The sequence below is a fragment of the Lissotriton vulgaris genome, unplaced genomic scaffold (assembly GCF_964263255.1).
Source record: "Lissotriton vulgaris unplaced genomic scaffold, aLisVul1.2 SCAFFOLD_2561, whole genome shotgun sequence".
Classification (NCBI taxonomy): Eukaryota; Metazoa; Chordata; class Amphibia; order Caudata; family Salamandridae; genus Lissotriton; species Lissotriton vulgaris.
Window position 1 is genome coordinate 52,128 of NW_028242038.1, and position 20,569 is coordinate 72,696.

General features: G+C 49.0%; 1 protein-coding gene across 1 annotated transcript in view; it reads left to right on the top strand.

The window, feature by feature from the left end:
• LOC147669085 (spindle and centriole-associated protein 1-like) overlaps positions 1–20,569 on the top strand; it is a gene marked incomplete at its 5' end in the record, with an annotated part of 265,959 nt that overhangs the window by 37,776 nt on the left and 207,614 nt on the right. The window contains 2 exons of the mRNA XM_086948236.1: positions 9,013–9,115; positions 17,667–17,788. Of these exons, the coding sequence (XP_086804362.1) occupies positions 9,013–9,115; positions 17,667–17,788 (225 nt within the window). The remainder of the gene's footprint in view (positions 1–9,012; positions 9,116–17,666; positions 17,789–20,569) is intronic.

The following is a 20,569-nucleotide window of genomic DNA, read 5'->3' on the forward strand; positions in this document are numbered from 1 at the left end:
CTGTCTACTTTATTTAGTAAATATGGTTTATCATCGGGAACTGTTGAAAAAGGTACAGGCAGAAGACCTTTTCCGAAGTTGCCCGGCGTTAGCCGCCTCTATACCCACTTAAGTTTACCAAACAAAGAGGCAGGCGCTGGAGACTGGAAGGCAGGAAACAGAAGTTTTATTCTCTCCGGAGGAGAAACACATCAGTTCGGACAGCAAGTATCGTCACAAGGGCTCCTACCCAGCAAGGACTTGGTTCACCAGCCTCTGGAAGGTGGCAGGGGCATCCTTTAAACCAAAGGACATAACAGTAAACTGATAATGCCCATCCGGTGTGGAGAATGCTGTCTTTTCTTATGCTCCTGGTGCCATGCCAATTTGCCAGTACCCATGCAGTTAAGTCAAAGGTACTTGGGAATTTGGCTGGACCCAAGCTATCTATCAACTCATCTGCTCTTGGGATAGGGTGACCATCTGTCTTGGTGACAGAGTTGAGCCCTCTTTATTCCACACAGAAACTCATTTCTCTCCTTCCACCTGTGGATGAGGTTTGGGGACTAGAACCACTGGGCTGGCCCAGGGGCTCTCAGATGGTTCCATAACCCCTAACTGCAGCATCTTGCTGACTTCAGCTCTGATGCTTTCCTTGGTCTGATTGTCGATAGATTGTGTTCTTGACAGGTGAACTGTCACCAGTGTCCACATCATGGGTACACCAGTTTGTCTGACCAGGAGTCAAGGAAAAGAGCTTGGTATACTGCTGCAAGATTTGCTTGCAGTCAGTCTGCTGTTGGGCAGAGAGGGTGTCGGTCAAGACAACTCCATCCACTGACCCATCTTTGGGGCTGTATGATAGGAGGTCAGGAAGAGGTTTCCTATCTGTCTCCTGATCCTCATCAGTCACTATCAGCATGGTGATGTCAGCCCTGTCGAGGAAAAGCTTAAGGCGGTTTGTCATGGCTCACCCTTTTGGGGGTCCTGCTTGTGCCCAGGTCAATCAAGTAGGTGACCTCACTTTTCTTTTCTAAGATGGGGTAAGGGCCACTCTATTTGTCCTGGAGAACCCTTGGTGCCACTGACTACAAAACCCACACATTTTGCCCTGGTTGAAATTCTACCAGTGCAGCTTTTTGGTCATACCAGTGCTACTGAAGCTCCTGGCTGGCCTCAAGATTCTTGGATGCGTTTTCCATGTACTCAACCATTCTGGACCTTAGGCCAAGCACATAGTCCACAATGTCTTGTTTTGGTTCTTGGAGAGGCTTCTCCCAACCCTCTTTTACAAGACAGAGTGGTCCCCTGATAGTATGGCCAAACAAAAATTCAAAGGGGGAAACCCTACTCCCTCTGAAGCACTTCTCTGTAGGCGAAAAGCAAGCATCCCATCTCCTTTTGAGTTTTTCAGGGAGCCCCATAATCATGCCTTTCAATGTCGTTGAATCTCTCAACAAGACCATTGGTTTGTGGGTGAAAGGGTGTAGTAAACTTGTACTGCACTCCACAGTCTTTCCACATGTGTTTTAGATAAGCAGACATGAAGTTGGAACCTCTGTCTGTAGCCATCTCCTTATGAAACCCTACCCTGGTGAAGACACCAATGAGGGCCTTGGCTACTGCAGGAGTTCTAGTAGTCCTAAAAGGAGTTACTCAGGGTACCTAGAGGTATGACCCACTACCACTAGTATAAACTTGTTTCCTGGTGCTGTGGGAGGTTCAAGGAGACCCACTATGTCCACACCTACCCTTTCAAAGGGAACCCCAACCACTAGTAGTGGAATCAAGGTGTCCTTTGGGTGTCCGCCTGTTTTGCCACTGGCTTGACAGGTGATAAAGGGGCTGACAAACTCCTTTTACTTTCTGGGACATCTGGGGCCAGTAAAAGTGACAATCTAGGTTTTGCTTTGGCACAGATGTCCAGTCAGGGGAATGTCATGAGCTAAAGTTAGTAAGAACTCCCTGTACTTCTGAGGCACTACCACTCTCCTAGTGGCTCCAGGGTTGGGGTCTCTGGTCTCGGTGTACAGTAGTCCCTCCCAATAAACTCTGGGGGTACCACTGACATCTCCCTTTTCCTGGGTACCAGCTTGCAGCCTCAGGTTTTCAAGAGTTGGACAGTCCTGCTGCCCAAGGCATCTCTTCCCTAGAGGGTCCCCCTGGGCCTAAGAGTTCAACCTGGTAAGGGTCAAGCTCCATGGGCTCAGTTCTCTCTGGGGTGTCCAAGTCCTCTCCCTGAGGAGAGGGGTCCTGATCCATTTGCTGTACAGAAGCTGGTTTCCCAGTCTTCTTACCTTTCCTCTTGGAAGGTTGGGCCATACTTTCAGGCTCCAAAACTTCTTTTTCACCCCGTTGCCTGCTCTGTGCTCTTGTTTTTACACAGCCATCTCAGGGATAGCCAGCATTCCTGCATGGGTTTTCAATGCTAGCTCAGCCCATGCTGAGGTTTCCAGGTCATTCCCAAGCAGACACCAAGAATATGGGACTCTCTGCCACCCGCCATCAGAAGAATCCCTTTTCTGGCACGTTTCAAAAAGGAGGCCAAACCTTCCTTATGGGTAAATTCCTCTCCTAAATGTTGCCTCTTACCAACACAGAGACCCTGACCAACTACCGACTAGCGCCTCCCATCGGAGTACCGAGCTATCTCATCAAGAAACCTGGAGCCTTATCTTGAGTAACTTAAATGTAAACTGTACATACATATCCTCCACCCTTTATGTACCAGCATCCGACCCCCATTTACCTTTGTGTACTTTGTGATTACATGCCTATTGTACACTGCTGTGATTCCCTGTAAAGCGCTCTGATACCCTAATGGGTCAAGTTCGCGCTCTCTAAAACAATAAAATAAAATAAATGAAAAACATGCAGCTGGAAGCTTGGGAGAAACCAGTACCTGTTTCCGGCCAGTAAAACCCCTGCCCCCAGTTTAATGTCACCATAGCCATTTCATGGTTAGTGGTAACACTGTACGCATTGGTGAATGGGTAAGTTCTCCCAATCAGGTATTGCTCAGAGGAAACCAGTGTATCTCTCACCATAGGGACACTGCCCCCTGTATCCCTCAGAGCTTCTATCCTAGATCCATTAATTTAAGGGTATAACAAATATATCTTTAAATTGGGTGGCCACACAGCTAAAGTGGCAAACGCAACTTCCCCTTCTGAAACTAGAGCTGCTTCAATGTGCAACTCGATTTGCTCTTGGCACACTGTTGTTCCCATCTGGAGATTGGCCACATCTGGAGTAGCTGTTGGAGGACTAGGGGGCTTCTTGTTAGGACAAGTAGCATCTCCAGTTAAGTGTCCCAACTTTCTACAGTTGTTACCTCAGGCCTTTAAAGGATCAACGTTCTTTCCCCTGTACCTATTATTGGACTGGGGAGAGTTTTGGGACCCCCCGTGCAGGTTTTTGGGACCCTTTAGAAGACTCAAAGTTTGTATCATGGGGATTCTCACGACCTTTCCCCTGGGGAGGTTTTGTTACCCCTTTCTTTTGGTCACCCCCAGTGCTTATTTTGGTCACCCTTGTCTTGACCCAATAGTCTGCCTTCTTTCCCAATTCTTGGGTAGAAATTAGACCAAGGTCTACCAAATGCTGATATAACTTTTTGTTAGTGCAATTACTTAAAATATGTTCTTTCTTGAACAATTCGTAAAGTCCATTGAAATAATATCCATTGTGTCCAGTTAACCTACCATCTAGTGTCTTAACTGAGTAGTCTATGGAGTTAATCCAGGATTGGTTTGGGGTTTTGTGAGCCCCCCTGAATCTAATTCTATATTCTTCAGTAGTGAGTCCAAATCCTTCCACCAGTGTTCTCTTCATGAGGTCATAAGACCCAGTATCTGCCCCAGAAAGGGTCAGTAGTCTGTCTCTGTAGTTACCAAGGAACTCAGTGCGACTTCTTCACTTTTCTCATTTCAAAAACCCTCTCAAAGGCTGTGAACCGTTTTGTGACATCATCTCTCTCTTCATATTTAGGGACAATCTTTTAGGGTCATAAGATTGCTCTTTATCCTTATTAAGTAAATTGCTGCCACCATTAATGGGTGCTAGGCCCATCTCTCTCTCTCTCTGTCTCTCTGTCTCTCTGTCTCTCTCTCTCTGTCTCTCTGTCTCTCTCTCGTTTCTCTCTCCTCTCTCTCGTCTCTCTCTCTTCTCTCTCTCTTCTCTCTCTCTCTTCTCTTGGTTAACCTTGCTAAAAGGTTGTCGTCCTCATTGAGGCTGTCCTCAGTAGTACTTGATCCACCTCTGTGGTCTCTAGGTACTGAGGTTTACTTTTGAATTCAGGGCCATCGGGGACCTTCTCTCCCCATGAAGGGGGTGGGGGGGTTGATAAGCATCATCCCCTCCTTCTTCTTCCTCATCCGATTGATTTTCACCATTTTCGGATGGCTGGTCCTTAGCATACCCAGCCAACAGCTCCTGGAGCTTTTGTTTGGTGAGATGGGACCCCATGGTTATGTTTTTAATTTTGCATAGGGACCTTACCTTCTAATTTATTTATTTCTTTATTTAATTAAAAAGTTTTATATAGCGCTGGCTAGACCCGAAGGTATCCGAGCGCTTTACATGAGATAGGACATTGGATAAGAATTTTTTTACATAGTTACATCTGTTATAGTTACAGTTAACAGTAAATGCTAGGGAGAAAAAAACGAGAGATTAACAGAATAATAAAATATTAGAGCATAGAATAACCAAGACACACGTCATAGGAGTGGTGGAGGGTAGAGGGGAAAAGGTAAGCAGGAGAGAGGCAAGCGTATAGGGTCTGGCAGATCAGAAGGGGGAAGGTAGGGAGGAGGGTGGGGGGGGGGGGCGGGGGAGAACAAGGCCGTAGAAGTATTTGAAGAGAAGAGACAGAGACTTTAAGAGCCGTGAAAAACAAAGTCTGATGCCCGGCTGGGTAGGTGACAGCCAATGGGGTGAACCAGAGCCAGACTCCGCTTTAGCTGCATAGGACAGCTCCACCGGGCAGCGGCCAAGGGTACTCAGTCTCCGCTGTAAGTACACACAAATATAGTTACAACCCGTGGGGCATCGTCGTAGTTCCATAGAGAGGCATCAGTCCCGGTGTCATTGGGAGGCGTCAACTGCCTCGTCCTCCATCCCACTGCCGGATCGCAGGACGTAGGGACCTGGGATCGCCGAGTAGCCCTGGCTCGGGTGCCATCTTAGGTCAGGCACTGCTTCCCGACCTCAGCCCAGATTAGGATTTCGGCATCACAAAGTCCGGGGGGTAGCCACATTGAAAAAGGAGGGGTGGGGCTCTAGGAAGCCAAGCATGAGATTCAGTCCCAGCCCCCTATCACCCTTTTGACAGTTCCTTTCTTGCTTATCTGATCCATGATTCTTGGAAGACAAGTGAGGGGTAATGGGTGAGGTTAAGCACCTCAACCTGGTCCTCTGTCATTGCGGTTATCTTCACTAACAGCTTGGTTCTTATTAAGAGACATAGTTAAAACGACTTCTAACCACTCTTATCCCTAGCTAAAGTGACTTTTTATTTTCTAAAATTCTAAAGGGACTAAACCAAGGCCCTTACAGGACTTTTACAAATTTTGCAAAGAAATTGCAGAGTTGAAAAAATCCGAATTCTAAAGACAATTTAAGAGTTCTGTCGTGTGATCAGGTGGTAACCAAGTTAGTCCAACAAATGCAAAGTTGTACATCCCACCGCTGATCCACCAATGTAGGAAGCTGGCTCTGTATATACTATACCAAAGTGAGGTATAGTGTGCACAGAGTTCAGTGGAACCCCAAAGGTAGGCAGAGGTAAAAGTAGATGGCACCTTACTGTCTTTTGATATACTGTACACATACTTTGTATTGGCTTTTTAGTAGAATGTCAAGTAGATTACTTTACAGATTATTTTTCTTACACAGTGCAGTATACCTGGATACTGCAGTGGGGCATTTCCTGTAAACAGGTAAGTAAAAGCGTTTTTGCTATTTAGTTACAGTTTTAAAGGGTTTAATAGATTTTCCAACTTTACACTTTAAAAACTTTTCATAGAAAAACGGTAAATGTTATGCTATGGAGGAAAATAGGGTTATCGGTTCACAGGTAAGTATTTGGTGGTGGGAGCTGGTATTTTAGGGTTAGACTCAAGGGTCTCCCAGGGTCAAGGATGTACTCTTGTTACACCCTCAGCGTCACTAGGGCGGCCGGGTGCAGAGTGCTCAGGCCCAATGTTATCCAATGGGAGATAGGGGGCCTCCGGTTGGTGGCTGCTTTCGAGCAGGCCACAAGGTGTGGGAGCAAAGTTCCTGAACGTAAACTCAGGGCAAATGGGGGTTCAAGCCAGCACAAAAGGTGCACCCTCAACGGCAGGTTTTGGCATTGGGCGCCCTGTATCTTTCAATGGGGTTTCTCCAGTTTGCAAACAACCTGCAGGCTCGAGGACGAAGGTCTTCTGGGTGCGATCACCACTTGGAGAGGTAAGTTGGGATGCTGGGGGTTGGTTAGGCACTGTCGGTTGGGCCACCCAAGGACGTGGGGCGTCTAGTGCAAGGATGCCTTTTAAGGCCGGATCGCCTTACCAGCTCCTGGTCGCGGTTGGGGGGACTTTCCGGATTTAGATTGCAGGCGTCTGCGGCAGGCTTGAGGCAGGTCAGGGATCACTGGATCTCAGGTCTGGATCCCCGGGGAGACCTCCTCGTGGTGTTGGGCCACTCGAATGCGGGCCGTGGGCGTCCGGTGCAGAGTAGTGCAGACTTGCGGATACTGCCGGAGCTGGAATCTGTGGGGTAAACAAGTCCGGTGTTCACTGGAGACAAAGTCTTTGGTTTGGAAGGCAGGGCAGGTCCTCTGGGTTCTGCAGGACACACCGGAGTTTTGCTTCTGCAGGTTCGAGGTGGGGAAAGGCAGGTAGGGCTGGGGCGAAGTCAGTAGGCGTCCTCCTCTTGTTAACTTCGGCACAGCTTTTCAGTCCTTCTTCTTTTCTTCTTGTAGTTTCCTGCCTGAGGAAGCAAGGTTCAGGATGCCCCTAAATACTAAGGTAGGTAAAAGGTTGGGACCAAACGGTTCCTTCCCTGAGGTGGGTACACCCCCTATTATTTGACCGTCCAGTGGGGGGGGGGGGCATATGCCTCACCTTGGTTGGCTGGGTCCCCACATCTGCAAGATGGCGGGGACTGAGAGTTGTGCTTCACCTCGCTTCCTCCACCTGAGGGGTAGAGTTGGCAGAGGAGGGCACACCTCTCTTCCTCTCTTGTTTTCCCTGCTGGTTTTACCACCCAAAGTGGGGGTCAGAACCAGTGGGGACCAGTTGCTAAAAACAGCAAGTGGCCTGGGGAAACTCACAAAGGTGTCAAGCCTCTGAAGCTTCCCCTTCGTGGACACTGCCCATCTTGGGGGAGGAGGCTTACTTAGCACCTCGTCCCAGGATGTGCATTCATTCAGGGCCCTGAGAGCAGCAGGCTCTCTACCTAGGGGTCCAGAAACATTTCTGGAGGTGGCAGCTGACAGTAGTGGTAGGTCGTTTTTCAAGGGGCATCTCTAAGATACCCTCTGTGTGCATTTTCCATTAAATCCCACGCTAGCATTAGTGTGGGTTTAATGTGCTGAGAAGTTTGATACCAAACTCCTCATTTTTCAGTGTAGCCATTATGGGGCTGTGGAGTTCGTAATGACAAACTCCCGGAACCATATACTCCTAAAGGCAGCACTGCACTACCAATGTCTAAGAATGGACTTTGACACTGTAGGGGAACAGGACTCGTGCACCTGTACCCTCACCACTGGAATAGTGCACCCAGCTAGAGGGGTGACTTATCTATGAAAGGGCAGTGGGTTGTAGGCATGGCACACAGGGATGTGTGCCATGTCGACTCTAAACACCAAGACACGCAGCCTGCAAAGGCAATGTGCGAGTGTAAAGGTACAAGACCTCTAAGGGTGGCACGATAAGTGCTGCAGCCCTTGGAGGCCTTCCCTGGTCAAAGTGTCCTGGGTACCTGTGGTACCATATACCAGGGCTGACCTGTGGCCAGAGATGCCAATTGGGTTTTGTCCTCAATGCAGTTTTAGGAAAAGAACATCGGCCCTGCGTACCTGATTGGCAGTAGCCCAGGGCACACTCAGTCAAAGTACATCAGCAGTTCAGCAAAAAGTGGGGGCAACCATGCAGAAAGAGAGCACTTTATCACAGCTGTAAAAAAATATATTATTCCGGAGAGAAAACATTCTTTGAAAAAGAGAGGTGTAAAAAGCTCCTGGTGTTCTGAGATCCTTCTCTCAGTCTGAAAAAAAGCACTGACTGAGTGAGACACCAGTCAGCACAGTGACTAATGGGAAGTAGAAGCCCCTGGCTTCTTAAAGAGACAGCAGTCTAATTTTATACATTTATAAAGAGAGCCTCTGGCTGCACATTTTCCCCAGTGATAGACAGATTATGCCTACTTTTTTATTTCAAATGCTGCAATGTCGTTTACTGGGACAATTTTCACCATACAATAGTCTACATGTCAGAAGAAATCTTACCTTGTATAGACTTTTCTGAAGGGCTCTATCTCTCATGGACATATGGGCAAAGGCACCCCGGTATAGTTAACTGTATTGATAAATATTAGGTTTGATGTTTTTGCGGTCCACAAACTAACTGTAAATTATCCTAACATTTGCGACTTTAGTGAAAATTCCTACAATGCAGAACCAGGACAACAAGTGAGTAACCGGTTTCACCAGTTTTAGCTCACCGTACCATTACAGAGACCAATCATATGAATCAAGAGCGCATTTTAAAGGGACACAAGTCACCGTAATGTAATAGTGAGAACGTGCTTTATAAAATGCTCTAAACCTCTGTTTTTCTTCCTTCCAATGCATTAAATAACACCTTACAGTTGTCAAGAGTAATAGTAATCAGCCTTGTTCATGTCTCACCAGAGAAGTACTGCTTGATCCCCTGTGGCTTATCTAGGCATATCCACGTTACTTAGAGAATAATAGACGAAAAATCATAGTTTACCCTTAAACACTGGTGATTAATTTAAAGCTGTACTTGTTTCTGCATCCAGGTTCTCTATGATCACTATCGGCTACAGGACGTACTGGAGAAATCTGATCTGGCGCTTGGAGCAGTGAAAGATTTATTTGGTGATGCTCCTAGAAGGCGCACAGGTAAGGCTTCCCCAATATCTTTTAAATATCCTTGTTTGAATGTTAAGCATTCCCTCCATTGTTGCCTTTGCCATTGCTGAACAAAAATCATGGCCAATCCAATTTAGAGCATTGAAAGCTGTCCTGTTGTTTCATAAGCTGGATGCAACAGTATGTTGCAGGTTTTATTTACTTTTATTAAACCAGCAAAAGAAGTACAAAGAAATCATTTACATCAGCTTGCGGCATCCGTGGCAGGTACCATGAAGCACAGGATCAATATACTGTTTTGTTACAATCAACATTCCTCTAAATGGGGCGTGGCCTAGCACGAGCTGAAGATGGCCGTGTAGGAAGAGGGCTCCGTAGTCCGTCCTAGCCAGCAGCAATCCTGAACAGCAATCCGCTGTATCCCTCGTCAGCATACCAGACCGGAACGCTGGCAGAGTCCATCCCGCCGGTTCCGAGGTTCGGAGGAGGCCCAGAGGTGGAGATACTGTGCTCGGAAATCTCTGCCTCCGATTAGGCCTGAAGCCGGGGCGTCCAGTGACGAGTCTGCCCAGAGGAGGGCTCAGGCCGGCAACTAGGGATTTGGCGGTGGTGCCGTGGAGCCGTCGACGGAGACCTGCGCAGCGTGTGGCCCTGGGCGGAGAGGTTACCGCTGCTCGGCGGAGGTGACCGCGGTGCCTGGGGGGCCCTGGGGGGGGCTCCAGTGCGGCAAACGGAGTGGCGCACTGTGGCGAGGCGGAGCTTGCAGGCCGCGGAAGCAAGATGGCGGTGGCTCGACCCTGAAGTCGGACGCACTCGGTCGCCCTCCCCCCTACCGCTCAGACTATTGACCCTCCCGGGGAGTACCGATATTGGGCCTGCGGCCCGATGCCCCCTGCTGGCTATGGACCCCGGAGTGGTGCTCCTGGTGGGACATTGCTGCATGGCGGTGGCGCAACTGCCCAGCGCGCCGCCTGACACCATAGGCGAGGTCTTGTGGACCGCATTGGTCTGTCACCGCAAGTCCGGATTGCCGCATTTGCACAGCTGGGGAGAACTGCTTCTTCCTGTTCCCACCTGTGGGACCCTGTGCTGGCGGAGCTGGAAGTTACCAGAGGCTTGTGTGGCTTGGGGCTGGCTGCAGTGCCTGGTCCCGGAGTAACAACGGAGACAGAGATGCTGCCTGCGTGGAGAGCCTGGGAACTGGCCGGGGGGGACAGAGCTGCGCAATCTTCCCTGCAGGAATATCTAAGCTGCACCTGCCCGCTACACTTGGGAGGGAGCTGCGGAGCCGGTTGTGGAGACTGGGTCCTGTTGTGGAGTGACAGGGAAGCAGTGGGGTGCATGGTGGTGTGCACTGCCATGGCACCGGCTGTGGAGTGGTCAACGACGGCGGCACATCCCTGACAGGGAAGACCACCCTGTGCGATCCTGGTCTCTGCCTTCTTGCCTGATCGCAAGGGGAGCCTCCGCGTCCTGCCCAATACAACCTGCTGCACCGGTAGCTCTGCCGGCTGGAGCGGTTCGGAGCTGGTCGGTATAGATCGCGTCAAGAACACTGGGTCCGTGGTTCCAAGACCACGCAGTCTAACAAGCTGGACCGGTATACCATACCAAAGGAGGTGCAGCAGGTCAGGGGGCCCAGGGACTCCGGCTCCGGGGGAGTGGGCGAGGGGAGCAGGAAATCTCGCTCAAAGATGTCATGACCGCCATTACGGGAGTCAAGTCCTCTCTGGACACCATGGCTATCGAGGTCAACCTCATCCGAGCGGACATGGGCAAGCTCAACGAAAAGGTTAAGCAAGTGGAACTCACGACGGCTAGCCTGGTAGATGATGTTTCGCAGCTCCAGGGAGCAGTTAGGGAGCTCCAGGAGTTCCGCAAGTTCACTGACCTCAAATTGGATGACTACGAAGGCCGCATGCGTCGGAATAACCTGCGCATTCTTTTGGATCCGGAGAAGTCGGAGTGGCAGACACCAGACGTTTTCGTGGAGGACCTTATTTTGAAACACTTGCAATCTAAAGGCCTTAGTAATTTCTTCGCCGTTGAGCACGCTCACAGGATCCCGGGCGGCCGTCCCAAGCCGGGCGCTCCCCCGCGGCCCATGTTGGCGTGGGTCCTAAATTTCCGCGACAGGGATGTCATCCTCCAACACTTCAGAGCTGGTGTCCTCCTGCGCTATGAGAACTCTGATATCTCCTTTTTCCAACGGGTGCAGAGACAAAGACGGTTGTTTATGTCGATCAATCGTGTCCTTGGGTATCAGGGCTTGAAATTTTTCATGTTGTTCCCGGCCCGTCTCAGGTTTGAGGCGGATGGGCGAGCGTGGTTTTTCGAACACCCCGAGGCAGCAGCAGACTGGGTCGAGAGCAGAGGTGCAAGGAGCTTGTCTGGTCAAGGTGGAGGTGGCACCGACAATAGCCAACCGGCCTGAGAAGACACCCGCCCAGTGGCTGGACTGTACTGTTTGCAGTGAATTGATACCCTATCAGTGTTCAGATTAGTATTGTTTGCGGTGTGGGGTGGGCGACGAGAATGGGTGGGGGGCTCCTTTTGGACTTTGGGTCGAGTGGTAAGTGATTCTGAAGATATCTGGGGAGTGTATTTAGTAGGGATATGACGTAGACCTCCTGGGCTTGGGTGGGATGGACCCTGCCTTCCCCCAACCATATTGTTTTTTTTTCTCTTTTCTTCTTTGAATTTTTCCGGGGCGACAGGCACTCTGCCATTTTCTTTATGGGCAGTTCTAGACCCAGACGGCAGGGTTGCGGGGTGGGGAGAGTTGGGACGGGCTTGTTTAATTTTTGGGCTGTAATTTGGTTCGCATCAGCAGCGGCTATGGATATATTGATTGGGGGAGCAACATTGTTTTTTTTTGTGATGTTCAACAAACTAAGAGATGGCATTGGTCGGGGACAGTGGGGTTAAATTGATGAGTTGGAATGTCAACGGGTTGGGGGACAAGGTCAAGCGAAGTGTAGTTCTTCAGTACATTATGTGCCAGGCACCTGATGTTGTCCTTCTGCAGGAGACCCATTTGATCGGAGGCACATGTAAAGTATTGCATAGGGGCGGGATACGTTTTGTTAGCCCACGCAGGATTCACCACCGGCTCCAGGCGAGTTGGCATATTCATGTAAAAAATCCTTCCCCCTCGTGGTGCAGGATACTTGGTCTGATGCGAGAGGAAGGTATGTGGGAATCTCGGGCACATGGGAGGGCCCCCCTATCACCTTCCTTTCGATTTATATGCCGCCGGGTCTTCAGGCCTCCACTTTCAGGGACTTGGGTACGCTGCTGTTGGAAATCCTGTACGGCCTCTTGGTGCTGGGAGGGGCCTTTAACTCTGTGGTCGCTGGAGATTTGGACCGACACCCCCGCGTAATCTTCCCCGTTCGCAACGCTGGCTGCCCGAGTTTTTAGACTCCATGGGGTTGGCGGACGTGTGGAAGGCTTTTCATCCTGACTCCTCCCAGTATACTTTCCATTCAGGGGCCCATGGAAGCCTATCCAGAGTTGACTATTTCCTGTTACCTGCTTCGCAACTCTCCCATATAAGGGAAATAAAGCACCTAGCAAGAGGCATTTTAGATCACTCGCGATATGGCTCTATTTGACGCTTGGTTTCCAATAGGTGGGGCGTGTGGCCCCCATTAATGCATGGTATTTGCGTGATCCCCATGACCGGTGGGAGCTCCTTAAAGCCATTGAGAACTAATTCAATGAGAATGAGTGCTCGGTTGAGTCCCCCAAGGTGCTCTGGGAGGCCTTTAAGACGGGGATAAGGGGTCTGGCCCTTTCTCTTATCTCTGGGAAGAGGAAGGAACAGCGCAAAGAGTTGGTGGCACTGGAGGCAGAGGTGGGGAGGCTGGAGGCAGATTTGGAACCGGACGTCACTCCCGGCAAACTCCATCTTCTTAAACTTATGCAACATGAATACAGGGCGCTAGCGACAGAACAGGCAAGGGCCATAGGCAGAGCAGTTCAGGGCCGATTATATGAGGTAGGCGATAAGGCCGGGAAACTCTTGGCCTGGTTGGACAAGAAGGAATGGTCAAGTAGACTTGTTCCGGAACTTCGCGATCCTGAAGGTAATTCTCTGTCAGATCTGCAAGTTATAGTGGACTCATTTGCATCCCACTTCCAGGCTGTCTACACCTCGGTTGCTGCCTACCCAGTTGAAGACTCCCGCCAGCTGCTCGCTGACATTGCCTTACCCAAACTGTCAGTGGTCGAACGCGACATCATGGACAGCGACTTAACGAACGAGGAAGTGGCGGCAGCAATCCGTGCTCTCAAGCTGGGCAGAGCCATGGGCCCTAACGGGTTACTGATACTGATCGAATTGTACAAGCTTAAACCTGACAAACTGGCCCGTACCTTAGAACCATGTACGAGGACTCAAGACAATCGGGCTCCCTGCCATTGGACCAGCGTACTGCCACCATAGTTACCATCCACAAGTAAAGGAAAGTCCAAGACCGAATGTGGCTCTTATAGGCCGATATCTCTGCTAAATGCGGAGCTAAAATCCTTGCTAAGCTCCTCGCCACTCGCCTCCTGCTGGTGATTGGGACCTTGGTCCATCCGGACCAATCTGGTTTCATACCGCACCGTAACACGGCGCTGAACCTACACAGAGTCCACGGGGTGTTGAGTAGGGCGTCTACAATACTGGAACCGGCAGTCATAGTTTCCCTAGACGCAGCTATGGCCTTTGACACCATTGAGTGACCATACCTATGGGTGGTGTTAGAGAAATTGGGCTTTGGTCCAAAGTACATTCAGTGGGTGCAGTTATTGTACTCCCTGCCTATGGCTCAGGTAGTGGTTAACAACAAGAAGTCAGCTACTTTTCTGCTGGGCGAAGGGACCCGGCAGGGCTGCCTTCTGTCCTCTCTGCTGTTTGCCTTGATGGTTCGGGGCATGCGTTGGTCCTTAGATTGGGAAGATCGGATTTCCCTTTATGCGGACAACATCCCTCTATATTTGACCTCCCCTTGGAGGTCCCTGATTGTGGTTTTGGACATTTTCACAACTTTTGGAAGGTATTCCGGTTATTCCATAAACTGGAGCAAGTCCCTCATGTTTGTGGTGGCAGGCGAGCCTCTGATCCCGCCGAGAGTGTGCCCATTACAGACTTGCATCGACGGGTTTAAGTATCTAGGTATCTTCCTCTCTTTGGACCCTTCTCTCTGCTATTCTTGCAACCTACTGCCCCCACTGCTCCAGCTGCGCAAAGATATCGCCCAGTGGAAGACTCTTCCCCTCTCCTTGTTGGGAAAGGCCGCCTTGTTTAAGATGATGTCCCTGCCCAGATTTCTGTATGCTCTCCAGAACTCTAGGGATCCGATACCTGCGCCATATTTTCTGGAGTTGGAGAGCCTCCAGCGGGATCTTCTGTGGAATGGCAAACCTCGTATTGCCCTTGTCAAATTATCACTGAACTGGTATGACGGGGGCATATGCCTCCCGTATATAAAATTGTACTACTGGGCATCTCACTTATCCTTCATCAACCACTGCACTTACGCCCAGCCCAGCAACCCGGGATACAATATGGATAGGTGGCTCCTCTCTGGGGGGACCTTCTATAGAGCTCTCTACTATAAGCCCCAGCGCTATCCGCTAACGGGCCCCACTAATTATGCAGTGCACGTCTGGCACACTGCTACCTCCCGTTTGGGTTGGCGACGGAAGTTAACGCTAGCAACGCCACTATGGGACTCCGAGCAGTTGGAGGACCTGTGGAAGGGTAAGGGGTTCGACAGAGAGGATCTTATAGGTATCACTCGCATAGGGGACCTGGGGGACAAAACAGATATTAAGCCTTTTGCAGCGCTGCAACACCAATATCGCATGGCTGACTCGGAGCGCTTTTGCTATACACAGGTTCGGCATGCATTTCACACACATCTTAAGCCTGGGACCATACTGCCTGAATCATCCCCATTGGAGGATAGAGTACTGCATGGTCATCTCCCTGATAGTACCATTTCCCTGATATACAAAAAGCTGGTCAATAATCTCTCAGACCCTCTCAAGGCTCTCCGATAGAAACGGCTCAGAGATGGTATAGAATTGGTTGACGAAGAGTGGCAGGAGGCAGTCTCCTCTCCCAGAGTCATAGCTATACCTGCCCGTCTCCGCCTTGTCCAGCTCAAATTTCTCCACTGTATTTATGTAACGGGCCCCAACTCGTGCGAATAGGAAGGGTGGATGAAGGCTGCCTGCAGGAGGGGATGCAGCCAGCTGGGAACGTTTTTCCACGTAGTTTGGAGTGTACGTGAATCCAACCCTTTTGGGGCGAAATCCACGACATTATTAACACTGTTTTGTCTGTGCAGCTTCGAGTGGAGGCCCTTAGGTGTCTCCTGAACATTTGAGAGCCAACTGATTTGAATGTTTGTATGACACAGTGGGTAACGTTGGGGCTAATGCTGGCTAAGAGGAATATCGCCCAGCGATCGGATGCTTTGGCCCCTCCCACGGTTCAGGGCTGGGAAAAGGACTTTGATTGAGCAATGTTTTGAGAAAAGACTATGTATATAGCACGTGGGTGCCCTAAGAAATGGTCTTGGGTTTGGGGCCCTTGGAATTCCTACCGTGGAGAAATATGTCAGCCTCCCTTGGCCCCTGTGATGGAAGATCCCCCAACTCCTTAGACTTTCCGTTTAAGGTATATATGTATTTCTGTCAACTCTCCTGCTGTACCAATGATGCTAATTGTGATGCTCCCTTTGAACTGTGATGCTTTGCTGATGTCCGTTTGTTATTTTTTTCAATACATTTTTTTTATTAAAAAACATTCCTCTCAATGTGGTTCTTCCCGTTGGTGCAACCAAAAATGTCTTAAAAGAAAGGTCAAGCATAATTGTTAAATAGTAGAAATTACTTTCAGAGTCTTCCACTATTCTGCATTGAGAACTGCAATATTGTGGTAGTGTGTCAAAATTTATCCCATTGAAATAGTACTAGTTTGTGCCAATGTTTCGGAAATCCTAATGAACACTGTCTTTGACTCCGTTGTTCCCTTACTACTTTCTGCTATGCCCAATATTTTGGGTTATTTTGTTTGGTAATAAAGATTCAATAACCAGTCAGACTCCTAAGAATCAACCACTATAATGATATTGCAAGCTTTGTTCACAGTGTCAGTATTATAATGTGTACAAGTAACTCTGTATATGGATGGTAACCCATCACCATTCACCAAAAAGGTTACTTGGGTAGTATTTTCCAATGCATAATGGATTTTTTTAAACAAATTTGTATTGAGTTTTAATTTGGGAAATGGTACAGCGTTAAGATACTTAGTATACTGCATCTAAACAGAACAGTCTGGCACCTCACTCCACAGATGGGATAAATCAACACACAATATCTGTATATTCCAATGAATAATGGATCATAAAGAATTCAATATATCTAGATCATATATTGCTAACAACCCTATGTCCACCAAAACCACATTTGACTATATATGGTCGTCCGCTACTGAAATATTAATCCAGTTCATGTCTGTAAGGTGACCAATAGGTTTTCTGCAAGGAGCCATGGAAGTGCAGTACTTTGTTTGGCTATACATAAATGTCTGCAGTAATTCCCACACACAGTCCCTCCTGTAAACCCTTGAAATCAGAACCAACACACAGCGCATCAGTGAATAATCCTAATTTAGTTGCAATAACAGCTTCTTGTACACATCCAACTAATACTCACCGGAATGACCTATACCCTTTGCAGTATCTTAATTGAATCACTTTGTGCTAGACATTCCAAGCCAGTTTTTGACAAGCAGCATTTTCCCAAGTGCCTTTCAGTCAAAAGAAGGCTTAAATCCGAATTGCCTTTGATCCAGACTAAGGAGCAGGGATAAGAAGTGCCTTGGTTGGATATACCTCCCTGTGGGTCATATACCAAAGCAGAGCACATCCACAAGATCTTCAAAACAAATTGAATGTACGAGGACTCAAGACAATCGGGCTCCCTGCCATTGGACCAGCGTACTGCCACCATAGTTACCATCCACAAGTAAAGGAAAGTCCAAGACCGAATGTGGCTCTTATAGGCCGATATCTCTGCTAAATGCGGAGCTAAAATCCTTGCTAAGCTCCTCTCCACTCGCCTCCTGCTGGTGATTGGGACCTTGGTCCATCCGGACCAATCGGGTTTCATACCGCACCGTAACACGGCGCTGAACCTATGCAGAGTCCACGGGGTGTTGAGTAGGGCGTCTACTATACTGGAACCGGCAGTCATAGTTTCCACCGTTGAGTGGCCATACCTATGGGTGGTGTTAGAGAAATTGGGCTTTGGTCCAAAGTACATTCAGTGGGTGCAGTTATTGTACTCCCTGCCTATGGCTCAGGTAGTGGTTAACAACAAGAAGTCAGCTACTTTTCTGCTGGGCAAAGGGACCCGGCAGGGCTGCCTTCTGTCCTCTCTGCTGTTTGCCTTACAGGTAAGTAAATTTCTTTGCATCAACCCTGTGTCTCATCTATAGAATGTCAATTATTTTGGACGTATACACTTACTTTGTGACAGCTTAAAATAGAACCATTTGTCTCTGCGCTTATAGGGTTTCCTAACATAACCGTGGCACCTCACTGCGATCTGGATTTTTCCCGTGGTCCCATAGCACAAAGACGTGATCCTCCAACACAGCTCTCAGTCCTTAGCGAGTCGGTCATGGATTCACAGGTAAATCACCCTCTTTATGGAATGTATGAAAATGTAGATGGCTACACTCCCAGAATTTTTTTAATAATTCCACCAAAGTCTAACTTGCAAATGTTTCTATGTCTGTCACCCAGCTTGCTTAGTGATACCTGTTTGAGTAATCTGTTTTAGCACATATTCTGGTTTACTACTAGCACTTCAAAAAGCACAAGTCACTCGAACTGGATTTGACTAAGTGGGTTTTCCAGTTGGGTGTACTTGTGTGTGGTTGGATCAGCTGGTATTTGAGTAGTTCGATGGATAGTGTAAGAACTAAACTCCTATAGAATCTCATCCAAGGATATACCATCTCAAACGTCTGCTCTCCACATGCTGTTGAAATTGGTTTATTTGCTTATTTCTGCAGTTTATATAGCACAATCTGATAGAGACTTCTAGCGTCAGATTCCTTATCTAAGAATATTGCCTAGTCATCAGCTTGGATCCTGAAACTTTTGAGCAGTACCATTGCACGCCGGTAGGTGACTTCATTCAGGTCCGCCTTGGCATTGTCCGCGCCGGAAGTGATGTGCCTATATAGGCGTCAGCCCAGCAACATCAGTTCTTTTCTTTCCCTGTCATTGGCGCAGACCTGGAGAGCGCTAGCTCTATCCATTTTCTGGACAATTCATTTTGCTGTATTGTCGACTCTTTTTTAGATTTTACTCCCAGTTTGCTCCATGAACCCGAAGGAGCTGCGGGAGCAATCCCTGAAGCTGCCGATTGCTTGACTCCAGTTGACTCTGCAATGCTTGAGGCCATGGTCTCCTGGAATGCCCTGTGCCTGTTTCCGGAGGTGTTCCACATGCTTGTCATCACACTAGAAGTTGTAGGATGAGTCCCACAAAAAAATCGTAGTAATCCAAGAAGTCAAAGCATTCCTCGACTTTGCCATTCCAGTCCTAGTCATTGGACAAGGCACAAAAACAATGTCACCCCGCTAGGCTTGCTTCTATGCGTCGCAACAGGGCCTCATATTTTGGCAAGCCAAACCCTCCAGAGCACCATAGGGACCCATTGGTTCTACAAGTGCCTCCACTGGATTTCTGCCGGCAGGTCCGCCCTCTGCACCAGTCAGGCCCACTGGATCCTATGCTAGAATCGGACCAGCTCCAGTCATGAGACTGTGGCCTATCCAGGAGCCAGTTCCAGTGACGTCCTTTCTGGTGCACCGACCCATCATCATAGTCCACTCTGATACAGAGTGGGATTGCCCTCTTCGGACTCTGGTCCTGGCAGGAACTCAACCTCCTGAGTCAGAGCCTTAGGTTTTTTTGACAAGCATTGTAGGGAGGGGGCAGATGTGAGGATCCTTATGAATGCCTGAACCCCTTAGAAGAGCCCAAAGAAAACTCATATGAGGAACTGGTGGATGCCAGTGGCCTGGACACCTCCCCAGACATTGGCTTAGCCTCTCCTCCTAGTTTGGCTTCCAAGAAATGGGCTTCCTTTGCATAGTTGTGAGGAGTGTGGCCGAGGTCTTGGCCCTTATGCTGTCCTCCGTGGTAGTCGAGACAAACATATTGACAGAGGTGCTTCAGCCTGGCCCTGTCCCCCAAATAAACTCTCCTCTCTTTTAAGGAAACACACACACATGTCCTGCTTGAGGCATGGGCCAAGCCCTGCACTGGGACTCCTGTGCAAGGACAATTGCTCCTGCCATTGCCCCACACCTGGGGATCCATCTTTCCTTACCCAGCACCCCACCCCGAACAGCATGTTTGTCCATGCCCCATCCTCCAAAGTCAACCCTGGAGCATCCTCTACCATGCCACCAGATGGGGAATCCTAGAAGCTGGATACCTTTGGCAAGAGTGTGTTTTCTTTTGCCAGCTTTACACTGTGTTCCGTGAACATTGCGCGCTTCTTAGGCCGATATATCCACAGAGTTTGAGATCCGGTCGCACAAATGCTGCTCATAGTCTCAGAGGAGATCCAAACCATACTGACCCAAGCTATTGCGGATAGTAGGGACTCAACAAAGTTCACCATTGTCTGTGGGCTTTATACGACTGACTCGCTAAGCAGAGCAGTTTATGTCATCAGTGGCAGTCTGCTGCAGCGCCTTTTGAGGGTTTCCCGGCATCCCTTATGGACATGCCCTTCCATTGCACTGCTCTTTGGCAATAAGGTTGATTCTGTGCTGGGGTGATGTAAGGACAACCGGAACATTGCCGGGTCTCTGGTTCTCTCCATGGCCTCACACCAACCTCATTCTGCCTTTTTACCCTGTGCATTCCCGCCTAGCCACCAAGGCTAACATGCTTGCCGGTCCTTTTGTGGACATGGACTCAGCGCCTATAAGTCTTATGAGATAAACAGCGAGAGGTCTACCTAGCACTCTAAACCCCTGGCACCGGCAGCCTCAAAACACCTTTAGTTAGTTCTCTTAGCATGACGGGCGACCACTTTGCGGCAGCGTCCTACATCTCCTGCCCTGCTGGTAGTCCATATTATCGGACAAGTGAATACTTCTAATGATTCAATGGGGTTATTACTCCATCCCTTCCTTAGGAACCCTGCCTCCCATGCCACCATCCTCAGACCGGCTGATGTAGAACAACCTCTCCCTGTTAAGTTAGGAAGTGCAGGCTCTTTTGGTTAAAGGTGCCATTGAGAGGGTGCTGGCATCAGAAGTAGGTCTCGGTGGCTATTCTCGCTGCTTTCTGGTGACTCCGGCCTCTGCCCTATTTTAGACCTGTACCCTCTCAATTTCCTACCTGGAGAAGGAGGTATTGAAGATGCTCATGTTGGCTCACGTTC